Here is a 27,983-nt window from a genome sequence, read left to right on the forward strand (position 1 = left end):
CTGAATTGGGATTACATATCCCAAATTCAGAGACTTTTTAAGAGCTTTGCAGCTTCTCATTGCTTTTCAGAGACAGCTTTTTAAAGCCACTTTGTAGTGTGCTTACCAAATTTGCCATGAGGGGCAAGATATGGAAAGGCAAACCACGAGGAGGTAAAATATTTTGCTCCGCGAATCTAAGTTCAGATCGCTGAACTTCCCTAACAACCCGCGGGACCACACATCACCTCACCTGAGGAGAACTGAGCTCCTGGGAGCCTCTGCCAGCAGACACACCTCCATGAGCCAGCCTGTGGCCAGAGGCTGCACAAAAACGTAGATTGCTTACTCAGAGCAGGAGACAGGAGATGGAGTGATAAAAGTGAACCTAAAATAAAAATTAAAAAGCACACTGAGAACACCATGTGAAATGAATGCTTGTAAAACTGTCTGCGGCAGGAAGAAATAGAAGAGTTTTATTAGGTGATGAAAAAACACTGTAAACTTCATGTGAAAACATTCCAAGGTTGAGTCTTGTGTAGTTTATATAAAAGAGGAAACTTAGTAAGACTCGTTTTAATCAAATGAATATCAAGGAGCTATAATCCCATTTATACCTGGATTTCAAATTGGTTATTCTCTTTCTGTGTCTCTCACGCGTAGGTGCGCGCGCACGCACACACACACACACACACAAACACACACACTGTTGCACTTTCTTAGGAACCTCGCTGCACAGTTTTTGAAATGCTCAGGTGCTTGCTTTTCTGGTGGCAGAACCCCAAGAAGGCAGAGGTATGCCACCATTTATGGTTCTCAGATATGCTTTTGTGTAAAGTGCTATAAATAATTCTACACCCTGTGAAGTGGTGATTCTGCACTTAACCCAAGTCCTCTCCTCTTCTGCTCACCTCCGTTTTGGTGGAGGAATTAAATCACTTTCAATTACTAAACTCTGACCAGGAAGCAAGGCAGAGGATTTCAGGTGTGGTTGGAAATGCTGGCTTTTTTTTTTTTTTTTTTTTAATTTGCTTGCCCTCCCTGGATGCCCCTGATATCACTTTTGGAGGGGAGGTTTTGTGGTCTCTGGGGCAGTCTACCTGAGGCTAATTTCCACACGTGTCCCTGGGTGGTCGGCAAGGAAGAGGCAGTGGTTTGCTGGATAATCCGTGGGGGAGAGGATCAAAGACCATTGCTGGTGGGTGGGAGGATCTGGGAGTTAGAGGAACACCACATCTCCAGGATTATTACTATCATTCAAAACTGTGGCACAGCAGCCTGGGTGGCAAGAAGCACTCAGGAGAAAAAAAAATAACCCAGAGGGGAGCTGGGCTGGAGTACACAGAGGCAATGGCTCCCAACACCTGCAGAACGTTGGAGTCACTGGGGGGTGTGTCTGTGATTGTGGGGCTAGGGCAGGGGAGGATATTAAAAAACCCAAGTGTCCATCCCTACCCCCTTTATAGGGGCAGGACTCAGGCATCAAATATTTTCAAACACCTAATTCCCTCAAAGTTTTGACCTTGTAAGAGCAAAGGAGGGGTTGGGCCTGGAAGGTGGGGGATGATGTGTGGCCATCCAAAGTCATGTTGGTAGTTTGGGAAAAATGAGCAGTTTTAAGTCAGAGGGCTCAGCATTTTCTGTCTGGGGAGGACAGAAAGTTGGCAATGAAAGGGAAATAAAAAAAAAAACATGAGTCTATTTATAAGATGTTTTTGGTAAGCTTATCCATCAGGCATAAAATGAGGAAGAAGCACAATCTATTTGATCAAAGTGCTTAATGTGACTAAATATTTAGGTGAAGATTCTTAACTTGTTTGAACTGGTTCTTCTGAAATTGACAGAGGCAGGCTGAATAGAATGGAAGAGAGCCATTTTTTTTTTTTACTGATTTGTAGCTCCATCCATAGCCTGGCCACTGAGATGGTGGGGCAAATATTAGGGGTCTGCCACTCCCTGACCTGCTGGTCTTTGTACACTTGTTCAGGACTGAACATAAGGCCCGCATGGTCTTGCCAGAACAAGGGGGTTATTGGAATAAGAAAACCTGAAAGTGTATTTAAATTAAGGGAAGTCTGTAGTCAATAAAGAATAACTTCATACAGTTCATTTGACCATTGCTATTCCCTATTCAGTCTTTTCCTGTTAGAGGAGACAGTTAAATGTGGTAGCACACTTTTTTTTTTTTAAAATATAGTACTGGTCAACAGATCATAAAGTAAAATAATCCACGTATCTTCAACTGAAAAGATGGCCCAATTAGACTTTCCTGAATGAAACTTTAATTTCAGGCCCTTTTTGGGATATATATCTTCGAGGAATTTTATTTACTTGATTTCTGAATGAAGCATTGTCCATGTCAGTGGATGCATCAGAAGACTTTATTTTCCTGGCAGGGTTATTTTCTCAGGTGACTATTTGATTATCTCTGATGTTCTCAGTAGCACAGGGAGGTTCTGAGGCTGAGGTTAACACTTTCCCTTCCTGGATTCAGTCAATTGGATCCTGTCCTGCCTTATTCCACGCCAGTCCCTATGGACCGTGAAACAGGTTATTGCTTTGTTAACATTCCTTTAATCAGTCAGGGACTTTAGGGAGTTTTCTCATTTAGTGCAAGAATTTGAGCATGCCCTGAAGATGAAAAGAAATAGATTTATTTTACAAATGAACTTTAAAATTATCTTCCATACTCAAGCAAGGATATGTAGTTTTGATATTTCCTATGAACGTTCCTTTGTATTTCTTTTAGTCTCTGTTTTTTTTCCTCTCCCTGATAATGAACCTGATCAAAGTTTAACAAAGTTGGGGTACCTGGGTGGCTCAGTCAGTTAAGCATCTGACTCTTGGTTTCAGCTCAGGTCTTGATCTCACTGTTTGTGAGTTCGCGACCCGCATAGGGCAGAGCCTGCTTGGGATTCTCTCTCTCTCTCTCTCTCTCTCTCTCAAAATAAATAAATAAACTTAAAAAAAGTTTAACAAAGTCATTATAAATTGTTAAAATTTTGTTTTTGTATTTCTAGGCATTAGGTTAAAATTACCAAAAAGTGTTCATCTCAGCATCTCCACAAGCAGTGAGATGAAAAGCCCTCAGCTCAGGGTATGCAGTTAGTGTAGTCATGTGCCATTGTGATGTTAAGAAAACAGTTTTCCATGGCAACCGTAATCCCCAAATGCAGGGCTGTGGATATCACTCACCATCAGTTAAGTGATGCAAAAGGATATGAGCATCAGTGACAGGGATGCATTTCAGATGGTGCCTAGGGTAGTCAGGCTTTTCAGTGACGCAGCCTGATTAAAGAATGTTCTCAGACTGAGGGTACACTGGTCCTGCAGGCACTTCTTTCCTTTACTGCACATGGGTTCACCAAGCATATTCAGAATCTGACCCCTGTGTGGTGCTGGGGGAAAAAAGGTGAAGAGAAGGGTCCATGCCCCAGTAGGGCGACAGGCCTGTCAAGTGACATACAGCAACCTGGAAAATGATCACTGCATTGTGGACGTCCAGAGGAGGCTACAGCTATTTTGCCTTTCTGTTCTTTTAAAGTTAAATCCACTTTAGGATAGATTTTTTAAAAAGATCTTTTTATTTTTATTTTTTTAGTTTATTTATTTTGCAAGAGAGAGAGTGAGAGAACAAGTGGTGGGGGGGCAGAGAGACAGAGAGAGAGGTAGAGAATCCCAAGCAGGGTCTGCACTGCCAGCACAGAGCCTGATGTGGGGCTTGAACTCAGGAACCATGAGATCATGACCTGAGCCAGAATCAAGAGTGGGTCACTTACCCAACTGAGCCACTCAGGTGCCCTGGATTTTTTTTTAAGTAGGCTTCATGCCCAGTGCAGAGCCCCATGTGGTGCTTGAACTCATGACCCTGAGATCAAGACCTGAGCTGAGGATCAAGAGTTGGATGCTTAACTGACTGAGCCACCAAGGCGCCCCTCAGAAAGATTATTTAAAGTTGATTTTTATTGAATGGAAATGGAAGAAGAATGAGGGAAAGTTGTTCACGTGAACTAATTTTCCTTTTGGTTTCCCACAACTTTGAGGGGAGGGAGAGTTGTAGGGTACAACTGGGACAGGCTTGTGGTCCATGGTGGGAGTGAAGGACCCTGCACCTGGGAGTGTACCCAGGTAGGTGGGCACATGCTTATAGGTGGATGTTGCCTTCCTGCTCAGCTCTTGATTCTATGGCAGTCAGTGAAACTGCATGAAGACAAGAGTATAAAGTGCATACAATTGGTCAAAATTGTGAAAATTGTCATTAAGCAATGAATCTTGACCTCTAGAAAGTAGTTTGCAAGAAATGAACTGATCATTCTAGTTATGTACTTGTCCTTGTACCTGCTCATTAGAATAATTCTTCTCTAAAATGGGCAGAAAACATGAATAGACACTTCTCTAAAGAAGACATCTGGATGGCCAACAGGCACATGAAAAGATGTTCAACGTCGCTCCTTATCAAGGAAATACAAATCAAAACCACACTCAGATATCACCTCACACCAGTCAGAGTGGCCAAAATGAACAAATCAGGAGACTATAGATGCTGGAGAGGATGTGGAGAAACGGGAACCCTCTTGCACTGTTGGTGGGAATGCAAATTGGTGTAGCCACTCTGGAAAACAGTGTGGAGTTCCTCAGAAAATTAAAAATAGACCTACCCTATGACCCAGCAATAGCACTGCTAGGAATTTACCCAAGGGATACAGGAGTACTGATGCATAGGGGTACTTGTACCCCAATGTTTATAGCAGCACTCTCAACAATAGCCAAATTATGGAAAGAGCCTAAATGTCCATCAACTGATGAATGGATAAAGAAATTGTGGTTTATATACACAATGGAGTACTACGTGGCAATGAGAAAGAATGAAATATGGCTCTTTGTAGCAACGTGGATGGAACTGGAGAGTGTGATGCTAAGTGAAATAAGCCATACAGAGAAAGACAGATACCATATGGTTTCACTCTTATGTGGATCCTGAGAAACTTAACAGAAACCCATGGGGGAGGGGAAGGAAAAAAAAAAAGAGGTTAGAGTGGGAGAGAGCCAAAGCATAAGAGACTCTTAAAAACTGAGAACAAACTGAGGGTTGATGGAGGGTGGGTGATGGGTATTGAGGAGGGCACCTTTTGGGATGAGCACTGGGTGTTGTATGGAAACCAATTGGACAATAAATTTCATATATTGAAAAAATAAAAAAATGAAAAAATAAAAAAAAGAATAATTCTTCTCTAAAACACATATCTCAAGGTGCACCTGGGTGGCTGAGTTGGTTGAGCATCCGACTTCGGCCCAGGTCATGATCTTGCAGTCTGTGAGTTCGAGCCCCGCGTCGGGCTCTGTGCTGACAGCTCAGAGCCTGGAGTCTGCTTCGGATTCTGTGCCTCCCTCTCTCTCTGCCCCTCCCCTGCTCATGCTCTCTCTCTCTCTCTCTCTCTCTCTCTCTCTCACTCTGTCAAAAATAAATAAACATTAAAAAAATTAAAAAAATAAAATAAAACACATATTTCAGGAAATCAGAATGTAAGGAATAGTGTTATCTGGTAAATGGTCTCCAAATTATTTTGATTTTGTACTGTTATCAGTAACATACATTTAAGCGTATCCCAATAGGTTTATTTATAAATTATGTACATTGATAAGCAGTACATGTATATTTATTTTTATGAGTAAATTTAATATATTACTGATTTACATTTATATTTACATATAAATATATTTACATTTATACATTTATACATATATATTTATATGTATTTTATGTATTTATATGTATTTTATATATATTTTGTATGTATACAAATATATATAAATACATATAAAATATATTTATACATTTATACATTTGTACATATATACATATTTATACATTTATACATATATTTACATTTATATTTACATATATTACTGATACTTGTAAATTATATATGTGTTCAATTTTATTAACACATGTTTTAAAAAATATGTAAAATATAAATTTTAAAAGAATGGAAAACAAATAGAAATGAGTTCTAACGTTTCCTTTACATTCCCTGAAGACTACTTTGGATGCACTCTGGGTACATACTCTGCACTCAGGACACCAGCCTAGAAAACCGTACAGAGTGGAGAGAGCAAAACTACGTTTTTAATACTTGCCCATTTTGGGTTCCCTTTCTTCCCTATGTCATTCTAAATGCATCGATGGATTATTATAAAAGGAATCCATATGCAGATATAGAAGTATTTATTAAGTGAAGGAATAAGTAAATTTGTGTGAAATGAGGCCCTCTTGCTCATCTTGGTAATCAGTGTGAATTTAGCAGAGGAACGTAGTCTCTGATACGATTTTTATCCATTAACAGAGGGTGATATTAATCCTTACAGAAATATCATGCTTGATAGCACTGTTATGTTCTCTCTCATCAGTAGAAAATACATTCATCTTTGAATAAGTTGTATCTACAGACTTGTGCTTCCTATTTTAGCAACTTCTGTGTTTAATAGGGTAACACAAAGTGAAAATTCTTTGTACTGAAGTTGCTGCCCAGAAACAGAAAAGGAGAAATACAACCTCTGTGTTTTGGAAATGCTTCAGTTCAAAGTTCCTCTAGATGTCAGTATTACATAGAGAAATGAAAATATAATAGCCTATGGCAATGAATAAAGACCTTCTTACCTTATGTAAGTGGTAAAACATATGTGATATGTAATTGACAAAGAAAAATAACAGCCTCATTTGGAAGCTCGTTTCTAATATTCCTCAGAATCGACAGCTTCTCCTGTTGGTCACCTCAGACTGCTCCACCCAAAGAATGTTAGCACAACTGGTGGTCATTTGCCACCAACACTTCGATGACCTTAGAGGCAAATGTTCATCGATTTGGCACTCCATGGAGTCTTACCATCAAATTCTCAATTTTACATATTTTGATGAACTGAAATTGATTGATACATACCAGTTTTCACTATTAAGTCTACCTATGTTCATGTCATCAAGAATAAATTCAGAAGCACAATGCTTATCCACCAGGAGTTTTCATTTCAAAAGAGAAATACCGAAAGACACTAAAAGACAAAATTACACAATATCTTACACAGATAAGATAGTTGTTAAACTACCTTATTTGACCAATTGACTTATTTTCTAAGTTGGACTTAAATTCTATCTCTCTCTTGCCTCTCTTCTATGTTAATTCTAATCTTTTGACTGACAAATATTTATTTCTTCATTCTACTAATTTCTTTCAATTTTACACCCTTGTCTCTTAATCTTCTTTCTTATCTCTTGTGGTATGTGCTGTGTGATAGATATTCAGTAAATACTAACAACGTATCTTGCCTATAATCCTCTATCTTTTTTTAATAAGTGACAGTACAATGTAGTAATTAAGAAAGAGCACAGAATACAGTTGGCTAAGCGGCAGACTTTGGCTCAGGTCATGATCTCACGGCTTCTGAGTTTGATCTCCATGTTGGGCTCTGTGCTGACAGCTCAGAGCCTGGAGCCTGCTTCAGATTCTGTGTCTCCATCTTTATTCCCCTCCCCCACTCATGCTTTGTCTCTTTCTCTCTCTCTCTCAAAAATAAATAAACATTAAAAAAATTAAAAAAAATGAAAGCACAGAATGAAGTAGACAACTGATTAATAATCTTGGTTAAATCATTTCTGAACTATATAACCCTCAGAAATTACCCAATATCATTATAAAATGGGGCTAATAGTGTCTCTATCCCAAAGGGTTGCTATGAGAATCAACAGAGTTAATAACATGCTTAGAAATATGCCTAGTATGAAGACATGGCTTAGTGTATATTAGCCATCATCATCATCAAAATCATCACCACTATCATTATCATTGTCGTCATCATCATCATCATCACCACCACTATCATCATCATCGACATCATCACTACCACCATCATCATCATCGACATCATCACCACCACCATCATCACCATCAATCACTATATTTCAGTGTCTGGGCTAAGTGCCAAGGACTCAAAGATGAATCAGTCTTTTTGCCCATTTAAGGCCCACAAGCTAGTGGGAAACTGACAGGGAAAAAAAATGTTTAAAAGTGTTGGAAGTGATTCTGGGATGGGCACATAAACTGAGTGCTGTATGCAGAGAAGAGAGCAACTGGCTTTGCCTGAGCAAGTGGAAGAACATTTTTCCTGCACTTTCACTTAAAAGAAGCTACAGACTCCGAGGTTCTCATCTCTAATTTTGGTTTTACACAGATTTACTAAACATATCTCTGTGTTTCCAGGTCTCTATATGAAAAATGGAAATGCTCTGAACCTATGGTATTGTCCCTTGGATTATTTAAAAGTACATTTGCAGTTTGTCTTGAAGACTCCAAGCTGCTCTTACACAGCGTTTCATGCTTGCAAGTCACCCGAAGGCAAATTTTGCTCTTTCCAAAGAAAAGAAGACTGATTCTTTGGACATTCATACAATTTCATTAATTTACATTGCATAACTTCAGAATTTTGTGATTATTTGGGTGGATGGGGCTAATATTTACCTTTTATATGGCATTTAAGAAAAGTTTGCTAAGCAAATTCAGAGAAGCCAGGACTCTGAGAAGGATGTTTATCTGCTTAGGAAAGGGGCCATCTGTTTTAAGCAGTGTGAAAGCTCATTTATGAAAGCTTACTTACTTTAGTCTTCTGCTTTCTGGTTTATAAAACCTATTCAGATATATCCTCTCATTTTCATTTGATTTATATGTGAACCATATCAAGACAATACAAGCAGAGGTCACAAGTGATACATACATTATCAACATCCTTTAATCTATTCACGAAGATGGGCCTTCTTTTACAATGCCAGTTCATGAAGATGGGCCTTCTTTTACAAACAATGCCAGAGTTTAACAGAATTTTTTTTCAAAATAGTGAGTCCATTTGTTTCCAAATATTGTAGTCTATACATGAAATGAAGGGTTTCATTAATTCAGACTGTCCTGCTCTCTAAATTACTATTAATTTTAGTGGGTTTTTTTTTCCGTATTTGAATCATGTAATACAGTTGTTTTCAGTCTGGGATGATTTTGTCCTGGGGGACACTAGCAATTTCTGGAGACATTTTTGGATATTATAGCTGGGAAGGAAGGTATCATCGTCATCTGGTGGGTAGAGGACAGAGATGCTGCTAAACATTCTATAATTCTCATAACATTTTCCACGACCAAGAATTACCCACCCCATGTGTCAGTAGTGCTGAGGTTGAGAAACCCTGATGTAATTAATATGTGACTTCAATTACTCAATTGTGTATCTACAGGGTAAGGAGAAGGCACAGTCACACCCTGGGCTGAAGGAAACGGCATCTGTCAAAGGCAAAAGGACATTGACCCTCACAGGTAACATCTTTAGAAGACTAGATATTTATGGATCAAGAAAGCTCTGGTATGACAGTCCTGTTGTCATACTTCTTATTCAGAGGGAGTCACATGTTCATAAAGCCCTTTGTCGGGAGAAGTGCTGTTTGAATATCTTTATCTGATTGGCTTTGGGTCCTACTAATTACTAACTAGAAAATCTTTGGGAACCCAGCTGTCAGTCAATTGGTCATGTTCACTTCCACTTTGCTTTTCAAAAGCTTATATCTTCTGATAAAAACAAACATGAATAGAAATGCCATTATGTGAAGACAAAATTATACTGATCACATGCGTCCTCCATTAAAATATTTTGTGGCTTTTAGAGAGATCTTCCCAGAAGAACCAGCTCTCCTCTGAGAAGGAAAAGGTTAATAAACTCAACAAGAAAAATTCTGAGAAGACCAATGCCTCTCTAGCTCAGAGAAGTTTTGTCACATTTCATACAGAAAGACCTCAAGATGAGGTAGAAGATTTTGCCCTAAGAAATTCCATAGAGTCAAGAGAAAATATAGACACAAGAGACATTTCAAGCACAGAGAGACTGAACAGACAAGAAAAGATTAGTGCTGGAGATGATAAACAAGCCTCTGTGGATAAAAATGAACTTCCAGTGTTCAAAGGAGAGAAAAATGGGCTTCGTTCTAAGGAAGACACTAGTGAAAGAGAAGTTGAGAAAAAAGGAGGACCAGCAATTGCAAATGAAACAGTGTTGGACAAGTGTTCAAATAAAAAGCAGTATGTTGATAAAACTAATGGTGATCAATTCTCTGAAAGGTAGGGCTTAAAGCATCACACACCTACAACTGATGTTTTTGGTAGATCTATGTGCTGTTGAAACTTAAGGCCATATCAAAAGAATAACTGAAGTGAGTTTTTAAAGCAGTGGTTTAGAAAACGGTTTCCCAGCTTCTGTGGGTTTTTCTTGGCCATGTTCTCTTGCTATTACTTTTTATTCTTGCCCGTGAAATTTTCAGGCATTTTTATTGTTTTCTCCTACCAACTGATAGGCAAAGATAATGATTTTTATCAATCAATATTTTCTAGAGATCAAATAAAAAGTTCTTATTTTCAGCAATATGGAGCACATCCTTTCTAAGATCAGGAATTGAATAGTGATCAGATTTATCTGTAAGTTAAAAAGCTAATTCTTAAAAAGTTTACCCACCCCATTATAGATGATAAATTGTCTGTTTTCTAGAATATTTTGAGGATTGAGTAAGAAGTAGATTATTGAATGACTCTTCCTCAACTGCAAAGTTTCACATATAAATGCAGAATTATTCAGCCAATCAATTACTCTGTGTTATAATGGATCATAGAATCTATCTGGACAGAGTGTCCAAATTATATGTGAGTTTTTTAGGGAATTACAATATAATTTTTATTTCATTTATTAATAACGTATTTGACACCTAATTATGGAGAAAAATATAATTTTGTAAGAATTAAACATAAAGACTGTTGTTTATTAAGAAAATCCATCACTGCAAAGATGTGCTTGGTAAGGTCTGGAGCTGTTAAAAAACTGAAGTTAGTTCAATTCTTTCATCAATAAAGGTTTACATCTCTCTGTTAATATTCAGAGAGATGATTGTATCCTTTATTATACTTTAATTTAGTAATTTCTCTCTTCTATAAGAAAAGGAAGTGAAAAAAATGAAGATCGAATTAGCTAGGTATTCATAAAATGACTACTCTTGTAAAGGGCCAGTGGACAACTTGCAGGGCACAATGAGGTCATCAGGGAGAGTTTCTGGGATCGTAGTTATCTATACCTGTTCTTGTGCTGCTTAGTTTGATGGGGAAGCATACTGCTCTATTTTATCCCAAATGCTGAAACAGCCAACTCTCTATCATGAAGCTTATGACCCTTCACCAAAACACCCTGTTAAGGAAGCTTTAGTTCTAAGAATTTTGACCATCTGAAAGTTATCTCCTTGAATCTTTGAGAGCTGCAGCTGGATTTTATTTTCCAGGTGTATCAGCAATGTAAAAGCCATTTCTACATCACGAATCCTGGAAAATTCAGCAATAGCACCCATTTTCCAGAATGCTGAGCAAGCAGAGCATATTGGCAGCAGCAAGCGGCGGGTGACGGAGGAGTGCTTCATCAAAGAGGACAACAAAAAGAGCAGAATAGATGTAGCGAGTACAGGTGAAGGACATGCATTTAGGACACAGGAAACCAGACAAGCCCAGGGGAGCTTACAAGGCAACCCCCTGGAATCTGCTGGAATTAAGACCTCCAGACAGCAAGATCTGGTGACCCCATTGGGTAGGAAATGGCTTTTGTTTCAGTCTTTTGAAGCTTCTTAACCTTTTTCCAGCAAGCATTTCCAACTAAATTTCACTTAGCCTAACAGCCTGAAGGAGACATAATGCCATACTGATGCCATTTGTGTTTGTAACTCAATCACCTTTTTTTTTTTTGTCTGAAGAGATGAATGCCACCAAGAGAATTCTTTCATGACTTCTTTAGTTTCCAGCATTTTTACGATGTGAGAGATGAATGTCTATATCAAGTCAGTTTCCTGGAGACTTCTATTATCTGAATTTTTAAAAATATTAACACTTGGCAGAGTGCCTAGCACAAGATAAGTGCTTGAGAATTATATGTTGAATAAATTTAAAGTTCTGAAGGCAAAGTTATTATTTACTCACCTCCCTTTTTATCCTTTGTGTGCATGTAAGAAGCTGCCTGTGGTAGACACTTAAATAAGTAATAAATGGGGAAATGAATAGGTTCACGGAAAGCAAGCCATGGAAAAGTAGAAAGAATACTGCAATATTACTGAGTATGTGTTTTAGAACCAATCGGGGTGTGGACTAGAGTTTAAACACTTAGAGGAAATTTGAGAGCTGTATAATACGTCCTTAGCCAGCTTTACTGGTTCTTTTATTTCCAGCCAAGAAAAATTCATCTTTGTGCTTTTAATGTACCTTAAATAAAGGTTAAAATATTTTGGAAAGTAATATATAATAATATCAAACATTTCAATGACATGAAAAAAAACTTTTCATCTTTCTCTCTTTGCTTTAATCAAAATAATGGATATTATCAATGGTGCCTTTTTTTTTCGTGGTTCAGTTTCTCATGTTCGAATTTTCATTTTTGGGCTTGGGAGGATCACCTGTGTGAACCATATTGCGGTTGGAGATTTTCAACTGCTGTGACATTTCTAAAAGTTGTCCTGAAGATGGTATAAACCATAGTTTTGTGGTCCTGACATTCTTTCTCAAAGATGTCAGGTATCACCTACATGAATTACAGATCATAATATGAAATAAAAGCATATATTCCCAGGATTATTAGGAAATGAGCAACACTTTATTCTAATTTTTTAAAACATTTATTCATTTCTGAGAGGCAGAGTGAGGAAGGGGCAGAGAGAGAGAGAGGGAGACACAGAATTGGAAACAGGCTCTAGTCTCTGAGCTGACGCACTGAACCCGATGTGGGGTTCAAATCCATGGACCATGAGATCATGACCTGAGCTGAAGGGAGGCACTTAACCAACTGAGCCATCCAGGCGCCCTTTGCAACATTTTATTCTGAGACCCAATCGTGGTGCTGGAAAGAGGTCTGACTGCTTAACAAGTGGCCCTTCTTTTCCTCTTATCTTCTAGATGATGTCCCAGCTCCTCCTGCCCCCTTTAATCACCGTATTGTGACAGCCAAGCAAGCAGCAGTCAACAGTTTTTACACTGTGAGCAGAACTGAAATTTTAGGAGGGTAAGTAATGCTCAATTTAATCCTCTTTCAACAAAAGAAGAGCGTTTTCAAAGAGACAGATCCTGAAGATTTCATAAAGTGTTTGCTAGTCTTGACCTGAGAACCAGAAACATCATAAACAAACATTTTAAGAGATTTTAACCATTTCTGAAAATCGCCACTGATGTCAGAAAGATTGATGTGGGGACAGTGACTAAACTCCACATTTATTATCTGCTTTACTTCCCATGTTGTAATGTCTGAAAGTGGGACAAACCCCATGTGAGTCACCAGAAGGTTTAGAAGCTGTCCAAAACTTGAAAACGGAGACACTAAATGTAGAAATGAGCGAACACAGTGTATTTCTTGTGGCATATATCTTTTTTATCACTGTTGTTGGTTTTCCATTTAGGTTTTTACTGGATTAATTATTATTATCCACTTCAGTTGATTACTTCCCTCACTGAAGAATTTATTTGAAGGACATCTAAATGTACACTCTCTCCCTGAAGAAGGAAGAAAGAGTAAAGCCCATCAGAGACCAAGTTTATTCCTAGGAGATATTCCTCTTCGATGTCAATCACAACCCCCCTTTGATGTTTTGTCATTTAAAGTCTAAAGTATAAAGTTTACTGCCGTCAGCATATCTATGTGAAATAGTAAGAGGAAGCAGACCATTTTTACTAATAGGCCCCAAATTTCCTTACCAACACATGGAAAATATGCATAGCAACTATTGTGCATGTTTCTGCACTGGTCAGTGGGGGTGTGGTCAATATTTGTGAAGTCCCTTCTTCCTCTTTCTGTTCCATATTTTTTCTGCCCTCCACCATGGGGAACCACCTGAATGTTTTACTCCTCAGCTTGTTGATTAGAGAGAACTCCCCTGAAGACTGTGAGGGAGGGCAGAGAGAGGAATGGGAATTCTAACATGTGAATAGGTGCCATGGGAGTCTTTAGCATTACTCCACATAGCAGCTCATTTCGGTCTTCGGGGACATTAATGGCAAGCCAGCAACTGTTTCTCTGAAGGAGAAAAGTTTTTTGCAGAAGAGGCTTTGCAACAATTCCCAAGGCATTTTCTTAATCAGTAGCCATATGTGAGGTGCCTGGGGCTGTGTTTATGTGCTCCATTAAAGAGACTGCATCTGGAAAAGTAGTTGGAATTAAAGTCATCGCTTGGTTTTGTTTACAGTAATGTCATTCTCTAAGACCCATCTGTTTCTGCACAGGTGTGTGGCTAAGTTGAGTGGGATGTGGTGGTACTCACCACCCTGCCTTGTCAGTTATTGCCACCACCCTCACCTCTGCAGTTCTCCAGGACTGTGGTGGACCTTAGGTTCACAGTGTTGTTCAGGAAGCTTCCCTTTTCTACCCTGCCATGATAGCCACATTGCACAAGCAGGCACCTGTGCTCTATTTTACTAACTCAAGAATCAAAGCAAGAAGTCAAATTTAAAAAAAAAAATGCTTATTTATTTTGAGAGAGGGAGAGAGAGAAAGCATGTGTGCATGTGAGAGGGGGAGGGGCAGAGAGAGAGGGAGAGAGAATCCTAAGCAGGCCCCACACTGTCAGCACAGAGCCCGATGTGAGGCTCGATCTCACGAACCGTGAGATCATGACCTGAGCCAAAATCCAGAGTCAGATGCTTAACTGACTGAGCCACCCAGACAATCCAAGAAGTCACATTTTAAAATTGTTAATGATTGTGTATTTCTGTATGTGATCACATTTGTAAGAAGCTGTCCTTCATAGTATATATAAATTTATATCCAAGCTAAACTGTTGAACATTTTATAGGTGATTATGCAATATGAATTTTTATTATATTTATCTATATGCAATATTGTCATTATTTTATTTATATGCAGTTTCCAAGAATAATTTTACAATCCTCGCCTATAGCCTGTATTATTCATATGCTTACAAAGCCTAGCTTATTACATTCATATGTATTCAGAAAGATTCTATTTTTTTCTATAACACAAGTTCTCAAATTTTAGGGGGCATATGAATCACCCAAGGAACATTGTGAAAATATAGATTCTGGGGCCTCACCCTGTATTCTTTCCTCAATAGTTCTGGGTAGGACTGGGAAACCCCTCAGCAGATTCAATGACCATGACCGATAGACACACGTTGACATTGTTTTAGAAGTTTATTGGCTACAGTAGATGCACTAATAGGTTTGCTCATTCAAACCCCAAAGGAGAAACGCCCTGACAACCCCATCTTCCACTTGGCCCTACCTCATGCTATACACATGCTTTTCTCTGGCAGGGGGCGCTTTGGCCAGGTACACAAGTGTGAAGAGAAAGCAACAGGTCTGAAGCTGGCAGCTAAGATCATCAAGACCAGAGGCACAAAGGATAAGGTAAAGGCCGTGCAACGTGGATCTCTCCTTACCCTCATCTTCGCCTCACTAAAGCACCTTTCCTTCTTCTTAGGATGAAGTAAAGAACGAGATCAACATCATGAACCAGCTGGATCATGTGAACCTCATTCAGCTCTATGATGCCTTTGAGTCTAAGAATGACATTGTGCTGGTCATGGAGTAGTGAGTGTTCTCCCTGCCCCTCCCTCCCCTGAACCAATGCATGCACCCATCCAGATCATCCCACAGAACCCATGACTATGCGGCTGCAGCTCTTTCCTGCTTCAGAAGTCATTAGATCCATGCTTGGTGCACCTCTGATTCTGATTGGTGTGTATTAGATAATTGCATCAGTTTCAGAAGGAAAATTACTTAGGAATACACATCTCCATGTGTGACTTTACTGAGATGATGTAGAATGACAGCATAGATGTAGTTTTATATCGAAGTTATACTGTCAAATATCCAGCTTAAATATTATTCTGGTTAACCTGGAGGAACATGACCTTTGACCTACATTTTATTTTCAACTTAATCATTAATGCAAAGTTCACATCAAATTCTTAATAATTAGGGTTAAGATAGTTTCATTTAAATCACTTTTATAGAAAATTAATAGGTATTTAGTTAGAAAATGAGTAGTTTTAACTAACACTGAATTAGTATTGTGATTCGGTTCATTCTTTCCTCTGCTTGGGGTTTCTTTATCATTGTACAGTAGAAATTTTGGATAATAAAAAGTCCAGCATCAGAAGCACATAGAAACACTTTAACACTGAAATTAGTCTGAGAAGACCCTGTTTGACCTTCGTTTGGTATTTGGGATTCCTCTCCCTGCCTTTGTAGAGTCTTCTTTATCTTCTATGTGTTAGAGAATGGCAGATGTGGACTCACCCCAGAGCTGCAGCCACCGGATGACAGAGACCTTAAGACTTTCTAGTTGTGAAATTGATGATAGATAAAGTTAAGGTCTTCAGCCTAAGCATCATCTAACTGAGAGAGTGACAGAGGTGAAGAAATCACTCTGTGCACACATTCCTTGGAAGAGTTATGGGAGCTTAAACACCGGGCTGCTACTATAAGAAATGGCTGTAGGACTCATGACCCAGGACTTTGTTCCTCTTCCCTCTTCAGCGTGGATGGAGGGGAGCTGTTTGATCGCATCATCGATGACAACTACAATCTGACCGAGTTTGACACCATCCTGTTCATCAAGCAAATATGTGAGGGCATAAGACACATGCATCAGATGTACATTCTCCATTTGGATCTGAAGGTAGAACATATTTTGTATGGTATGAAATGTAAACCCCTCCCTCCCCTTCCTCCTCTGGATCAGTGGGCCCTGTCAGATACTATATATCAGCTTGGGAAATCCATGCTGGTATGAAGTGTTATGTTTGGGAATTAATAAAAATCTGGATTCTTAGCATCATCTCCTCATTTCCAACTTTTGTCACCCCCTAATATTTTCATGTCTGCATCTTTAGGGACTATTACCCAGATTCTTGTAACTTGCTTGTGTTAAAGGAATCCATATGGGAGATGCTTTCCCTAAATGTTTAGAACTAAAGCCGCCACCACCACCACCATGGTCTCCTTGTTGTGTCCCTCTCATTTTTAGAATAAGTAGGTGGAAGGATTTTAGCTAACTCAGAATTCACTAGTGGTAGCCAAACTTTCTATCTCCCCAAGCATCCCTAGCAGTCTCACAAATTTTTAGGAGGTTCTGAACATTAGGGATTTGTTTTCTTGTGGGCATGCTAGAGCACTGGGTTGAAACCTATGGCAGAGTGGGATACAGGGCAGCCAGAAGGGTAGAGCTAAAACGCTAAGGAGCAGAGAAGGCTGGTGGCATTATGATGGACATAGTGGGGAGCCTATGTGAGCAGCAGGGAGCCAAGCCAACTTCCTTTCTTCTTTTATTTAATGACCCTTCCCTTTTGATCTCTCTCCTATTATGAAGTGCCTAGAATTGGACTATACATAGTTACAACCAGTGAAAGACCCAAGCTCAATAACTCTGATCAGTTCTAATATTGGGGCTAAGTATCATAAGTTGCTTCTTCTTGTGTGGCTCAATCATTTTCTCATTTCCCTGTTTGCACAACATGACCATGATATAAAATACATATTCTATAGAACATACCATCTATTGCAACTCATAGGGGATTGTAGAGCTAAACAAATCTAACTTCCTTAAATCGGCTTCCATGGTCCTCTCTTCTTATAATTTGGCTTCCCTCACTGTCTTGATTTATGTGCACTACCTCTCCTATTCACAGGGCAGGAGGAAGTGGTCTATAAAAGACAATGTCATAGGTTAAAAATCATTAGCAAAGCCCTTGGCTACAAACTGAGTTCTGTAATGTGTATTTTCATGAAGCATTTTCAATGAGTGTAGATATTCTGCAGATATCCCTAAAGGGATTTGATTGGCAACTGAAACTAGGACTTGACCTATCATAAGTCAAACAGCTCTGTATGTGGCTTCATAACATTGATTGAGGACTTGCAATGGGCAATTTTAGTTATGGCTTGTAGGTAAAGATAATAGTAAAGGCAAAAGCTGGGTGGGTCATTAAGGACCACTCATCCCTTGCAGAGGTCTCCTTGGAAGGAAAATGGCCAAAAATATTAAGAATTCTTGTTACCATGGAGGAGAGATTAAAAGTGACTTAAAAATGGTCTTCTTTATATTTTTGTGTTTCACAAATCTCATTCAATGAATATGCTTTAATTTAATAATTAGAAAAAAATTAACTTTTTGAAGTATCCTCAAAACTGTTTCTTTACATTCAGCAAACATATTTTTATGTCACAGTATTCTTTGACAACTGAACAGCTTTATACATGATTGATCAGTTATTTGAGCATGAAACCAAATGTTCTTATGTAGCATCCATTCTCTATAAATAGCTTTTACTTGTAGACATCAGTTTTAGAGATATTTTAGAAAAGGGCCTCCAAAGACATTATGTCAACCAAACGGACCATTGAATATTGATAAGGAGACACTACTACATCATTTCATAAAGTGCTTAGTTTCTGATCTCATTTGAACCTACTCTCCACCCAGACAAACAGGGGAGGGACAGCCATGGTGCCACCTAAAAGGACATAGGATCTGGGGGATTCAGCAACTCAGCTAATGCACCCCAGCTCTTAGGAAAGAGTTGGAATTAGACCTTGAGAGTTCCAGGCAATTCTTTGAAAACTTTATTTCTTTTTTTATGGATGACCTTGACTTTATTACTTTTTTAATTTTTTAGAAGTTTATTTACTTTGAGAAAGAGAGAAAGAGAGAGAAGGAGCACAGGAGGGGCAGAGAGAGAAAATCCTAAGCAGGTTCCACATTGTCAGTGCAGAGCCTGATGTGGGCTTGAACTGATGAACCATGAGATCATGAACTGAGCTGAAATCAGACGCTTAACTGACTGAGCTTCCCAGGCACCCTGGCTGACCTTGACTTTAAATGAAATTCCTTATTTTTCTCAGACATCAGTTTTCCAGACTTAACAAATACAGACACACTTGTAAGACATTCTATAAACGCTGAGTTCCATGCAGTGCTACTATCTATGCTTCTCCCTCTTCACCCAAGACAGTTGGATTGGCACAGCAAAGTCTATCCAGAGTCAAACTCCAAGGGAACACTTAGTCAAGGGTTTAGGCATTGAGAAAAAACTCAGCAAAACTTTGGAATTGCTGAGAATGAAGAATGAACGGGGGGGGGGGGAAGCCTTTCTCTTACACATGACTTTCTCAAAGAGTAAGCACAAAGGGAAAATCTGGAGGTCAGGAGCGTTCACGTTATATTGCATACTCAGTGTGGCTGTTTAAATGAATCAGGCCATTTCTCCTGGAACTCATAAATCCTTGGGAAAGATATTCCTCCAAGAAGGGGAAATTCATACTTAATAATTTTAGGGGGGCAGATGTCAAGTCTGAGACAGCCTCCACCAGTCCATTTGAAAGGTACTGAAGCAGCCCCCTTGTCTTTCTTTCCTCAAGGAGGCCTCTGACTGAACTCACACATTATGGTAAACTGCAGAACCAGGGAGAGGGACAGGCAGGGTAATGCAAGGTTGGCAGGGTACCCACAACCTCATCCACCACATAATTAAAGGAGAAAATACCCACACAGACAAGCCAGCCCCAAAGTGAAAGGCCTGATATGTTTTTCCTGAGCATCGTTGTATTTTTAGTTGTGGTTCGAGGACAATTTGAGTGAATGATGGTTGTTTTCATTGCTAATGTGTCTCTTTCTCCTGGCAGCCTGAGAATATCCTGTGTGTGAATCGGGATGCTAAACAAATAAAAATTATTGATTTTGGATTGGCCAGAAGGTATGTGTATTTGGACATAGGTACATGAATGAAGGTAGGGAACATGATGGATGCCCTTTCTTTGCAAAGATAAAACTGATATACCTCTTGGTTTTATACTGTTATTTAGAATTAACTTAACAAAAATTATATCCCAGCCTTACCTTGCTGATTTTGGAATTGGAACGTTTAGAAGTTTCTACAGTGCATCTAAGAAAAAAAATATAAAAAACTTAAAATCTAATACAGTAAAGTTATTAAATTTGAAGACATTAATTTAGAATTTGTAATTTGCTCTTAGTCTTTTATAATTGTTCTATCTGTAAAGAGAAGATTTACTTTAAAAAATGGGTAGTGTAAACAAGATGGCAAAAGTTTCTGGTATACTTAAGCTTCTTAAGTGAACAAAGAGTTTACGTAAACTTCAGCACATTAATGTTGAATATAAAATGATTGTAAATTATTGCATTTCATTTATTCATTAATATGGGCTTATTCAAGCCATTGACATGTCAAAGATTTTATCAGTTTTCCTTTTGTTATAATTCAGGTGTTCTAATTATTCTGACTGGCTTTTCCCACCACTGTTTTAGATTATTAAGGCTTTAGAGTATGAATTATTACTCTTAAACTACTGGAATTTTTTTTTACAATTTTTTAACACTATTTCTTAAATATGTGATTTCCTTTAAAGTCTGTGTATTTTAAATTTGCTGTTTGGTTGAAGTTATTTTGTCTAACAGACTGCATCTTTTCAGTTTCTATGATTGTTGACTTTTGATTGACCTTCTCCATCCCTCCACTTTGTTTCCTAAATTCTAGATACAAACCCAGAGAGAAGCTGAAGGTGAATTTTGGAACCCCAGAATTTCTTGCTCCTGAAGTTGTGAACTATGATTTTGTTTCCTTTCCCACTGACATGTGGAGTGTGGGCGTCATTGCCTATATGCTGTAAGCAGTTCTCCAGTCTCTCTGACACTCACAAATATGAATAAAAACCTTAAATTAGGTCTTTTAAAAGTAAATAGCATCGTGCCATATTGAGTCACTTTCTAGGCTCTGTGGATCCTGTGGGTGAAAGGAATAAATTCTTTTTCTGCACATCACCTGAAAAAGTAAATGTATGTCTACTTGTAATCACTTTAACTCTTAGGACACCACCTAATGCCATAAAAGTAATTAAAAAACATTAAAAAAACAACGTGTGTCCTGATTTCCTAAATGACTAATGCTAGCCTTATTCCTCGGGGGTGACGCTCTGGTGTTTGCCCTCTGAGTGTGTGGCAGACTTTAGCAGCTATAAATGCTTTAAAAAGGAAGTTGTGCTGTCCTTAGAGATTCATATTTCAGTGTAGCTGCTGACTCCATTGCTGCAGGTGTTGAATTAGGAGCTGGGGTGGGGGGAGTAAGCATTTTCTTGATTGCAAAAATACATTACAGAATTGTGTTTAATTATCAGGTTATTTGCCTTCTCTCAGTTTTAAATGACAGAGCCCAAAAAAGCAACTATCTGTAAAGGATTTGAAGCTATTTAAACAATGCCCACTCTGGATCCCGTGTCTTACAGACTGAGTGGATTGTCCCCCTTCCTGGGTGACAATGATGCTGAGACCCTGAACAACATCCTGGCCTGCAGGTGGGACTTACAGGATGAAGAATTTCAGGACATCTCAGAGGAAGCCAGAGAGTTTATCTCCAAGCTTCTGATTAAGGAGAAGAGGTAATCCAAGTTTGTTCCGGGCTCTGGAAGAAGGAGGGATAATAGGGAAGCACATGCCACCACAATTCATGTGAGATAATCCCTGAATTCCCTTAGTGACATCTCCAATGCCTGTGCAAAGTTGTAAATGGAAGGAATTTGATGCTCTTAATCTCATTTACTGAAGTCTGGGACTGGTTTGGTCCTGAGGCTTGAAAGGGGCTACAAAAACTTCCCTCCTTCTGCCTTTTTCAGTGAGGCTGTAGCAATTAAGGGCTCTTGCTAGGCCTCAAAATGAAGGGTTTGGAATAAGTTATTTTCCATAACCCCTTTCACATATACAAAGCATGTATCTGGCTCTGTGTAGGTGAACACTTAACTATCATTTCATTTGAGAACCTACTGTGGGCCAGACTGTGCCAAGTGCTTTATAGACATGCCTTTTTTTTTTAAAGTTTATTTATTTATTAATTTTGAGAGAGAGAGAGAGAGAACATGGGGAAAGGGCAGAGAGAGAGAAGAGAGAGAGAATCCCAGTCAGGCTCTTTACTGTCTGTGCAAAGCCCAAGAAAGGGCTTGATCCCATGTCCGTGAGATCATGACCTGAGCCAAAATCAAGGGTCGGATGCTTGACTAACTGAGCCACCCAGGTGCCCCTAGACATGTTTTTTTAACCTCCATCCATCTCCAAGATGCTGGAATTGTCATTACTGTTTTATGGATAAGACTCTAGTTTTCCTAAGATCATATGGCCAGTAATTGGCAGAACTGATAGTCATGTCAACCTTCCCCTAAGGGTGTACATTTAACTGTGATATATAACATGGCCTCATATTTTCTGTCATGCTCAAACCACATTAATTCAAAATTCAGGGGATGAAGAAGAGTGATGTTGAAATATAGGTGCTTGCATTTTAGAATTATGGTTGGGGAAGGACATTGTGATTAACTAGTCAAAAATACTCTTTCAGATTTTTTTAAGTTTATTTTATTTATTTTGAAAGAGGGAGAGAGAAAGAGCACAGCAGGGGCAGAGAGAGAGAGAGAGAGAGAGAATCCCAATCAGGCTCTGCACTGTCAGCGTTGAGCCCGATGTGGGGCTTGAACTCGCAAATGATGAGATCATGACCTGAGCCAAAATCATGAGTGAGATGTTTAACTGACTGAGCCACTCAGGTGCCCCCAGATGGTTTTGTATCGAAAATATATACTAGTAAATAGTATTTAAGATTTTCAAAGCCAACAATACTTGTTTCCTTGTTTTATTATCTCTACTGCTTTTAAGTTATTAATAAACATGACCATGAACAGATAGGAGGGTGTATTTGGGGAGAGGGGATTAAAGAAGTATCATGGGCATTGGGTCTGGGGAAGTGCCTGACACAAAGGAGGCATTTTATGTATAATCCACCAAGAAATGTGTCTGGGGCATTGAGAACAGATGTATAAAGTCCAGTCCCTGCCTTTAGGTAACACATGATCTAAGAGATAGGTGTTTTTAAAAAAGATATAACCCAATGCAGTTAATGCAAAGTTAGAGTATATTGAAAAGGGTCAGGACTGAGTCCTAAAGGATAAGGAGAACTTAGCCAGGCTGGTGGTGTCAGTATGAGGACAGGGGTAATGAAAATACATTGGTTTTATCTTTAATGGAAAGGCACAAAGCTGTTGTTACTATTATTATTTGTAGATGACTGAACACCAGGCACTGAACAGATAGAAGGTGTCAACTCTGTCAAGTTTTTGGTGGCTAAGATCCACATTTACTAAGAATCTATTTTACAGATATATTTTTATGTGTTACTGATTTAATCCTCTGGATTAAATGAGGAAATTGAGGCTGAGAGCAGTGAAGCAATCACACAGCTAGTGCAGTGCAGAGTCAGAGCAAGGCCTTTTGGCCTCCAGCACCATATCCTGCCCCCTCCTTCAGTCTGAGGGTCACATTAATACCATGGGAGGGACAATTGCACATTTGGGCAGAATGACAACTGGCTGATTATTATTGGATGAAACTAAGGTCAACACCTGATACCACTCTCATAGAATACATTTCCATGTACAAAAATAAACTTGAAATGTATTAAGAATTTAATTATTAGTACTGTGTTATTGTTAACTTTTTAATAGTCAACTTTAACAAGTTTGACATTACAGTGCAGAAATAATAATTTTTTGGGCACTATCAGCTATTGGAATGCTTCTGGGGGTCCAATACTGAAAATGTATAATATTCAACAAAATAGCACTTCCCTCTGAGGTTGGTAGAGGTCAAGAGTTTTAAGAAACATTACATTTGCCTGCTTCGGGTCCTGCCAATGGTGACACTCTCACCAAGTTATTAAACTTTCCTTCATGGTAAAGATTTATCATCTCTTCAAATCTTATACTTAAATATGTGTTATCTGATGAAACAATTTTATTGAAGCAATCTACAAACTGAAGCTCCATGACTGCTTGAAATTATTTTCTTGATACAATTTCAGAAGTAGACTCCAGATTGTTACACTCACTTGTAGTTTTTATGTTGAAAGGCTATTTAGTTTAATGTGATAAACATTAGCACACAAGACAAGTTTACCAAATTTAGAATTAGAATATAATCTCTATAATTCTTTCTCATGTTATTTTTTTAAGCTGTATAAATGTTTGCTGTCTCAAAAGGATATAGTTTCTTTGTAAAGGTATCTAATGTACTCTGTCTCAGTACTTATATTAACTCTCTATCTATTTAAGTCTTTAAAATGTCTTAATTCAAAAATTAGTGCTACATATTATTCAAAAGTTTTAATATACAAATTGCTCTTGCAATTATCAAGAATCATTGTAGCATTTTGCTCTTGCAGTAGTATGTATACATTTATTCTTCCATTGACTGATAGAAATTCAATCCATGAAGCTCAAACATGGCATGAAAAATGGTTACTTGTATTTGAAAGTAGATGTTCAATTAATAACAAGAATTTTGAATGATTTGTCTCACTTGTCTTACCACTGTTGTTACCCTGACTGGTTTGATGGTAACCTACAATCATCAATGATAGTTCCAGAAAAAGTAGAATTGCCTGTGAATTTGACATTTGGCCATCTGGTCTCCCAAAGGGAATGGCCAGAGCTGAGGTTGAATGGCAGATTCAGGCCTCATTTGGTATATCTCTGCTAACAGCCTTCTGAATCTCCCTTTAGTTGGAGAATAAGTGCAAGTGAGGCTCTCAAGCACCCCTGGCTGTCAGACCACAAGCTCCACTCCAGACTCATTTCACAGGTAACCAAGGTTTGTTGCTTTTCCTCTCCTTTTCTAACTGACCTCAATCTTTGGATAATCAGAGGCTAGAAGCATCCCAGCCTTATATGGGTTTCTGTCTCATTCCATTTCTCACAGCCTTCAAATCTTGGGCTAGTGTTGAATTGCTTAAAATGCTTTTATTAAGCAGTTTGTGTTTTGTCAAATATGATGTTTAGGAGAGTATTACTTTCAGCATAACTATTGTGTTTATTATTCAATCATTATACTTATTATAAAATAAATTACATCACTGTACTATGCACACATACATACATAGTCTAGAATATATAAACAAATAATGTTTTGGAAAATATATGTTAGTGTATATTCAGGATAAATAGTCCTCCTTAATTCAGAACTCAGATTTTTAACTTTTGTGTTTACCTGGTTCAGTATGCTCTGGGAACCAAAAAACTGTTCTACTCAGGTTGATCCAGAGAGCAATGTAAATCTATGTGAAGGAGACTCTTACCAAAGACTGAATGAAGATGACCTAAGTACTGGTGTGTTGTCGTTGTTGTTTTTAATCTTTTTTCTCCTCAAGTTTCTATTTAAATTCCAGTTAGTTAACATACAGTGGAATATTAGTTTCAGGCGTAGAGTTTAGTGATTCATCACTTACATATAACAGCCAGTGCTCATCTCAAGTGCCCTCCTTAATTCCCATCATTCATTTAACCCTTCCCCCTACCCATCTCCTTTCCAGCAACCCTCAGTTGGATCTCTATAGTTAAGAATCTGTTTCCAGGTTTGTCTCTTTTTTCCCTTTTTTCCTAAGTACTTGTTGACAATAATTGAGCCCACACTCTGTGATAACTTCGTACAATAAGATTCCTAATCTACTTATTGCCTTAATTCCTATTTATGTCCAAGAACTCATCTGTCCCTTTGGCACAGATTCCTTCCCTAAGCTTCAGATGCATATATCCACTTGACATTTCCACTTGGATCTCCTCCGTCCTAAACTGATCTCATCTTTTCCATCTCACCTCTTCCTCCACCATTCTCCCAGAATGGCCCCCCATTGAATGACCTAAACCAAACCTGAGGGCGTTTTTGTTGTTTCCTTCCTGTCCCTCAATCCTCCCATCTCATATTTGATTTATATACAAGTTCTGTACATTATTTTCCCTAATTACTTCTAGAATCTGTCTAACCTTGTTCATCCTGTTTGTTATCCTGGCCCATGACACCCCTCATCTGAATTACTACAACAGCCTCCCCCAGACTTTGTCCACCCACATCCCTGTGGATTATACAAACAACACAGAAGCAAAAGTGTAACATTTAAGTAACTCAACTAAACATTTAGGATGTTTACCTGGCCAAGATGTAGGGAGAGGCAAGAAGCAATGTGTGCCTTCGGGCCTTGTCAGGGAAGGTCTGACATGAGCATGGTTAAGATGGCTGCCGTCATGCCCTGGAGTCATATGCGTTTGATACACTTTCATTTCCTCCATCTCTGCACCCCATCCTCCCTACTCCTCAGGGTTTTGGAATGGAGTTTTTTCAGTGACCAACAAACCTTGGAATGACTATGCTTCAGGTACTCATTTTTTCCACATCCAGTTTTTATTGAAATTAACTTTACTTCTAAATTCAGCATCAGTACTGAGTTTTATTTGTGTCTGAATATACCTTTCCTTGATAATTGGTACTGATGTCAAGTAAAAATAGACTTTTTACCTAGTTGGTACCTCACCCAGACTACATAAACTGCTTATTAGGGTTACCAACCTATTTTGGGCCAATTTTCCACCAATGTATTTTTATCCAAGCTTATTGGTGTCCAAATAACACTTTGACGTGGTAGGACAATATGGAAACCACAACAGATAATTAATGACATTATACAGTTTAAAAAGTGCTTAAGGGGCGCCTGGGTGGCTTGGTCGGTTAAGCGTCTGACTTCAGCTCAGGTCATGATCTCACACTCCGTGAGTTCGAGCCCCGCGTCAGGCTCTGTGCTGACAGCTCAGAGCCTGGAGCCTGCTTCAGATTCTGTGTCTCCCTCTCTCTCTGCCCCTCCCCTGTTCATGCTCTGTCTCTCTCCATCTCAAAAATAAATAAACGTTAAAAAAAAAATTAAAAAAAAAAAAGTGCTTAAAATATTTTTTAAACCATATAACAACAGCAAAAATCACCTTTTTGTTATTCTATCCAACTGTTGGTACCTAGGTAAATTGATATTTCAAGAACGATGGAGATTTGAAAAAAAATTACAAATTCCACTGTATAAATCTAGTCAGTTATCATTAAAGTTATAATTATATGGCACTGTGCCAGGCACTGTTCTCACTGCTTTACAAAAAATAATTCATTTAACCCACATACCAGTTCTCTGAAACAGGTGTTGTTATTATCCTCATATAGGTAAGGAAACCGAAGACAGGGGTACTTGTCCAGGATCTCACCAGGAGGAAGTGATGGAGCTAGCTCCCCAGTGTAGACAGGCATGCTCTGGAACCTGGGCAGAGCTTCCCTACTCTACTATCCTGCTGGATAATGGGCTTCTGGGCAAAGGAGGCCTGATGATATTTCCAGAACTCTTCCTGTACAGTACATTTTTGGTGTTCTTGAAAGCCAGTATTCAAGCTTAGTGTATTTTATTTTTCAAAGAAATATTGAGACTAGATTTTTCCAGAAGATTCATTTTTGGAATAATCTTGGTTCTGATATGTTTTATAAAATCAGAATGTAACTTTATGTTGAACATTTAACTCTTACCCCAAACTATTTACTATTCAAATCGAAATTATATTTTAAAAGCCTTTTATAAACTTTTATCTCTTTTAATTGTTTCATGCTTAAAACACTTACAATTTATTAATCACTAAACATGCTTATAATCAGTCAGTAAATTTAAAAAGGATTTTTCCTTAGGAATTAAAGCCCTGTAGCTCTCTGCCTTCTGTATTATGCTCTTACATTGCCAACTATCCATACATAAGCCACCTTCCATCAGAAACAGCTCTCAGCTTGAGTAGAACAAAGCATTCCCAAATTACAAATCTATTAGAACCCATCAAGCACCTACTGCAGGCTTAATAAATGTGTTGGGCCTGGAGGAAAGAAAAATGAACAAATATGACATTGTTTCTTTTCTGCCAGAACTAATAAGCCTCTACCTTTCCTTCTCAATCCCAGTGTTACAACCTCAGCTCTTGCCCTTTTTCCAATATGCTGAACTAATAAAATACTGTAGGAGCTGATATTCCATATCTATCCATCTC

At 38.5% G+C, this 27,983-nt stretch overlaps 1 protein-coding gene across 3 annotated transcripts in view; it reads left to right on the forward strand.

The window, feature by feature from the left end:
* The window catches only part of MYLK4 (myosin light chain kinase family member 4), an 88,818-nt gene that overhangs the window by 53,207 nt on the left and 7,628 nt on the right, over positions 1–27,983 (forward strand). For 2 of the 3 annotated variants that reach the window (XM_058733190.1, XM_058733191.1), the window contains 11 exons: positions 9,251–9,329; positions 9,674–10,124; positions 11,327–11,625; positions 12,978–13,083; positions 15,344–15,437; positions 15,511–15,620; positions 16,572–16,713; positions 19,716–19,786; positions 20,588–20,716; positions 21,333–21,485; positions 24,651–24,729. In XM_058733190.1, coding sequence (XP_058589173.1) covers positions 9,251–9,329; positions 9,674–10,124; positions 11,327–11,625; positions 12,978–13,083; positions 15,344–15,437; positions 15,511–15,620; positions 16,572–16,713; positions 19,716–19,786; positions 20,588–20,716; positions 21,333–21,485; positions 24,651–24,729 — 1,713 coding nt within the window. The remainder of the gene's footprint in view (positions 1–9,250; positions 9,330–9,673; positions 10,125–11,326; positions 11,626–12,977; positions 13,084–15,343; positions 15,438–15,510; positions 15,621–16,571; positions 16,714–19,715; positions 19,787–20,587; positions 20,717–21,332; positions 21,486–24,650; positions 24,730–27,983) is intronic. The other variant, XM_058733192.1, reaches the window with a different exon arrangement.

Source organism: Neofelis nebulosa, chromosome 6, assembly GCF_028018385.1.
Source record: "Neofelis nebulosa isolate mNeoNeb1 chromosome 6, mNeoNeb1.pri, whole genome shotgun sequence".
Lineage (NCBI taxonomy): Eukaryota > Metazoa > Chordata > Mammalia > Carnivora > Felidae > Neofelis > Neofelis nebulosa.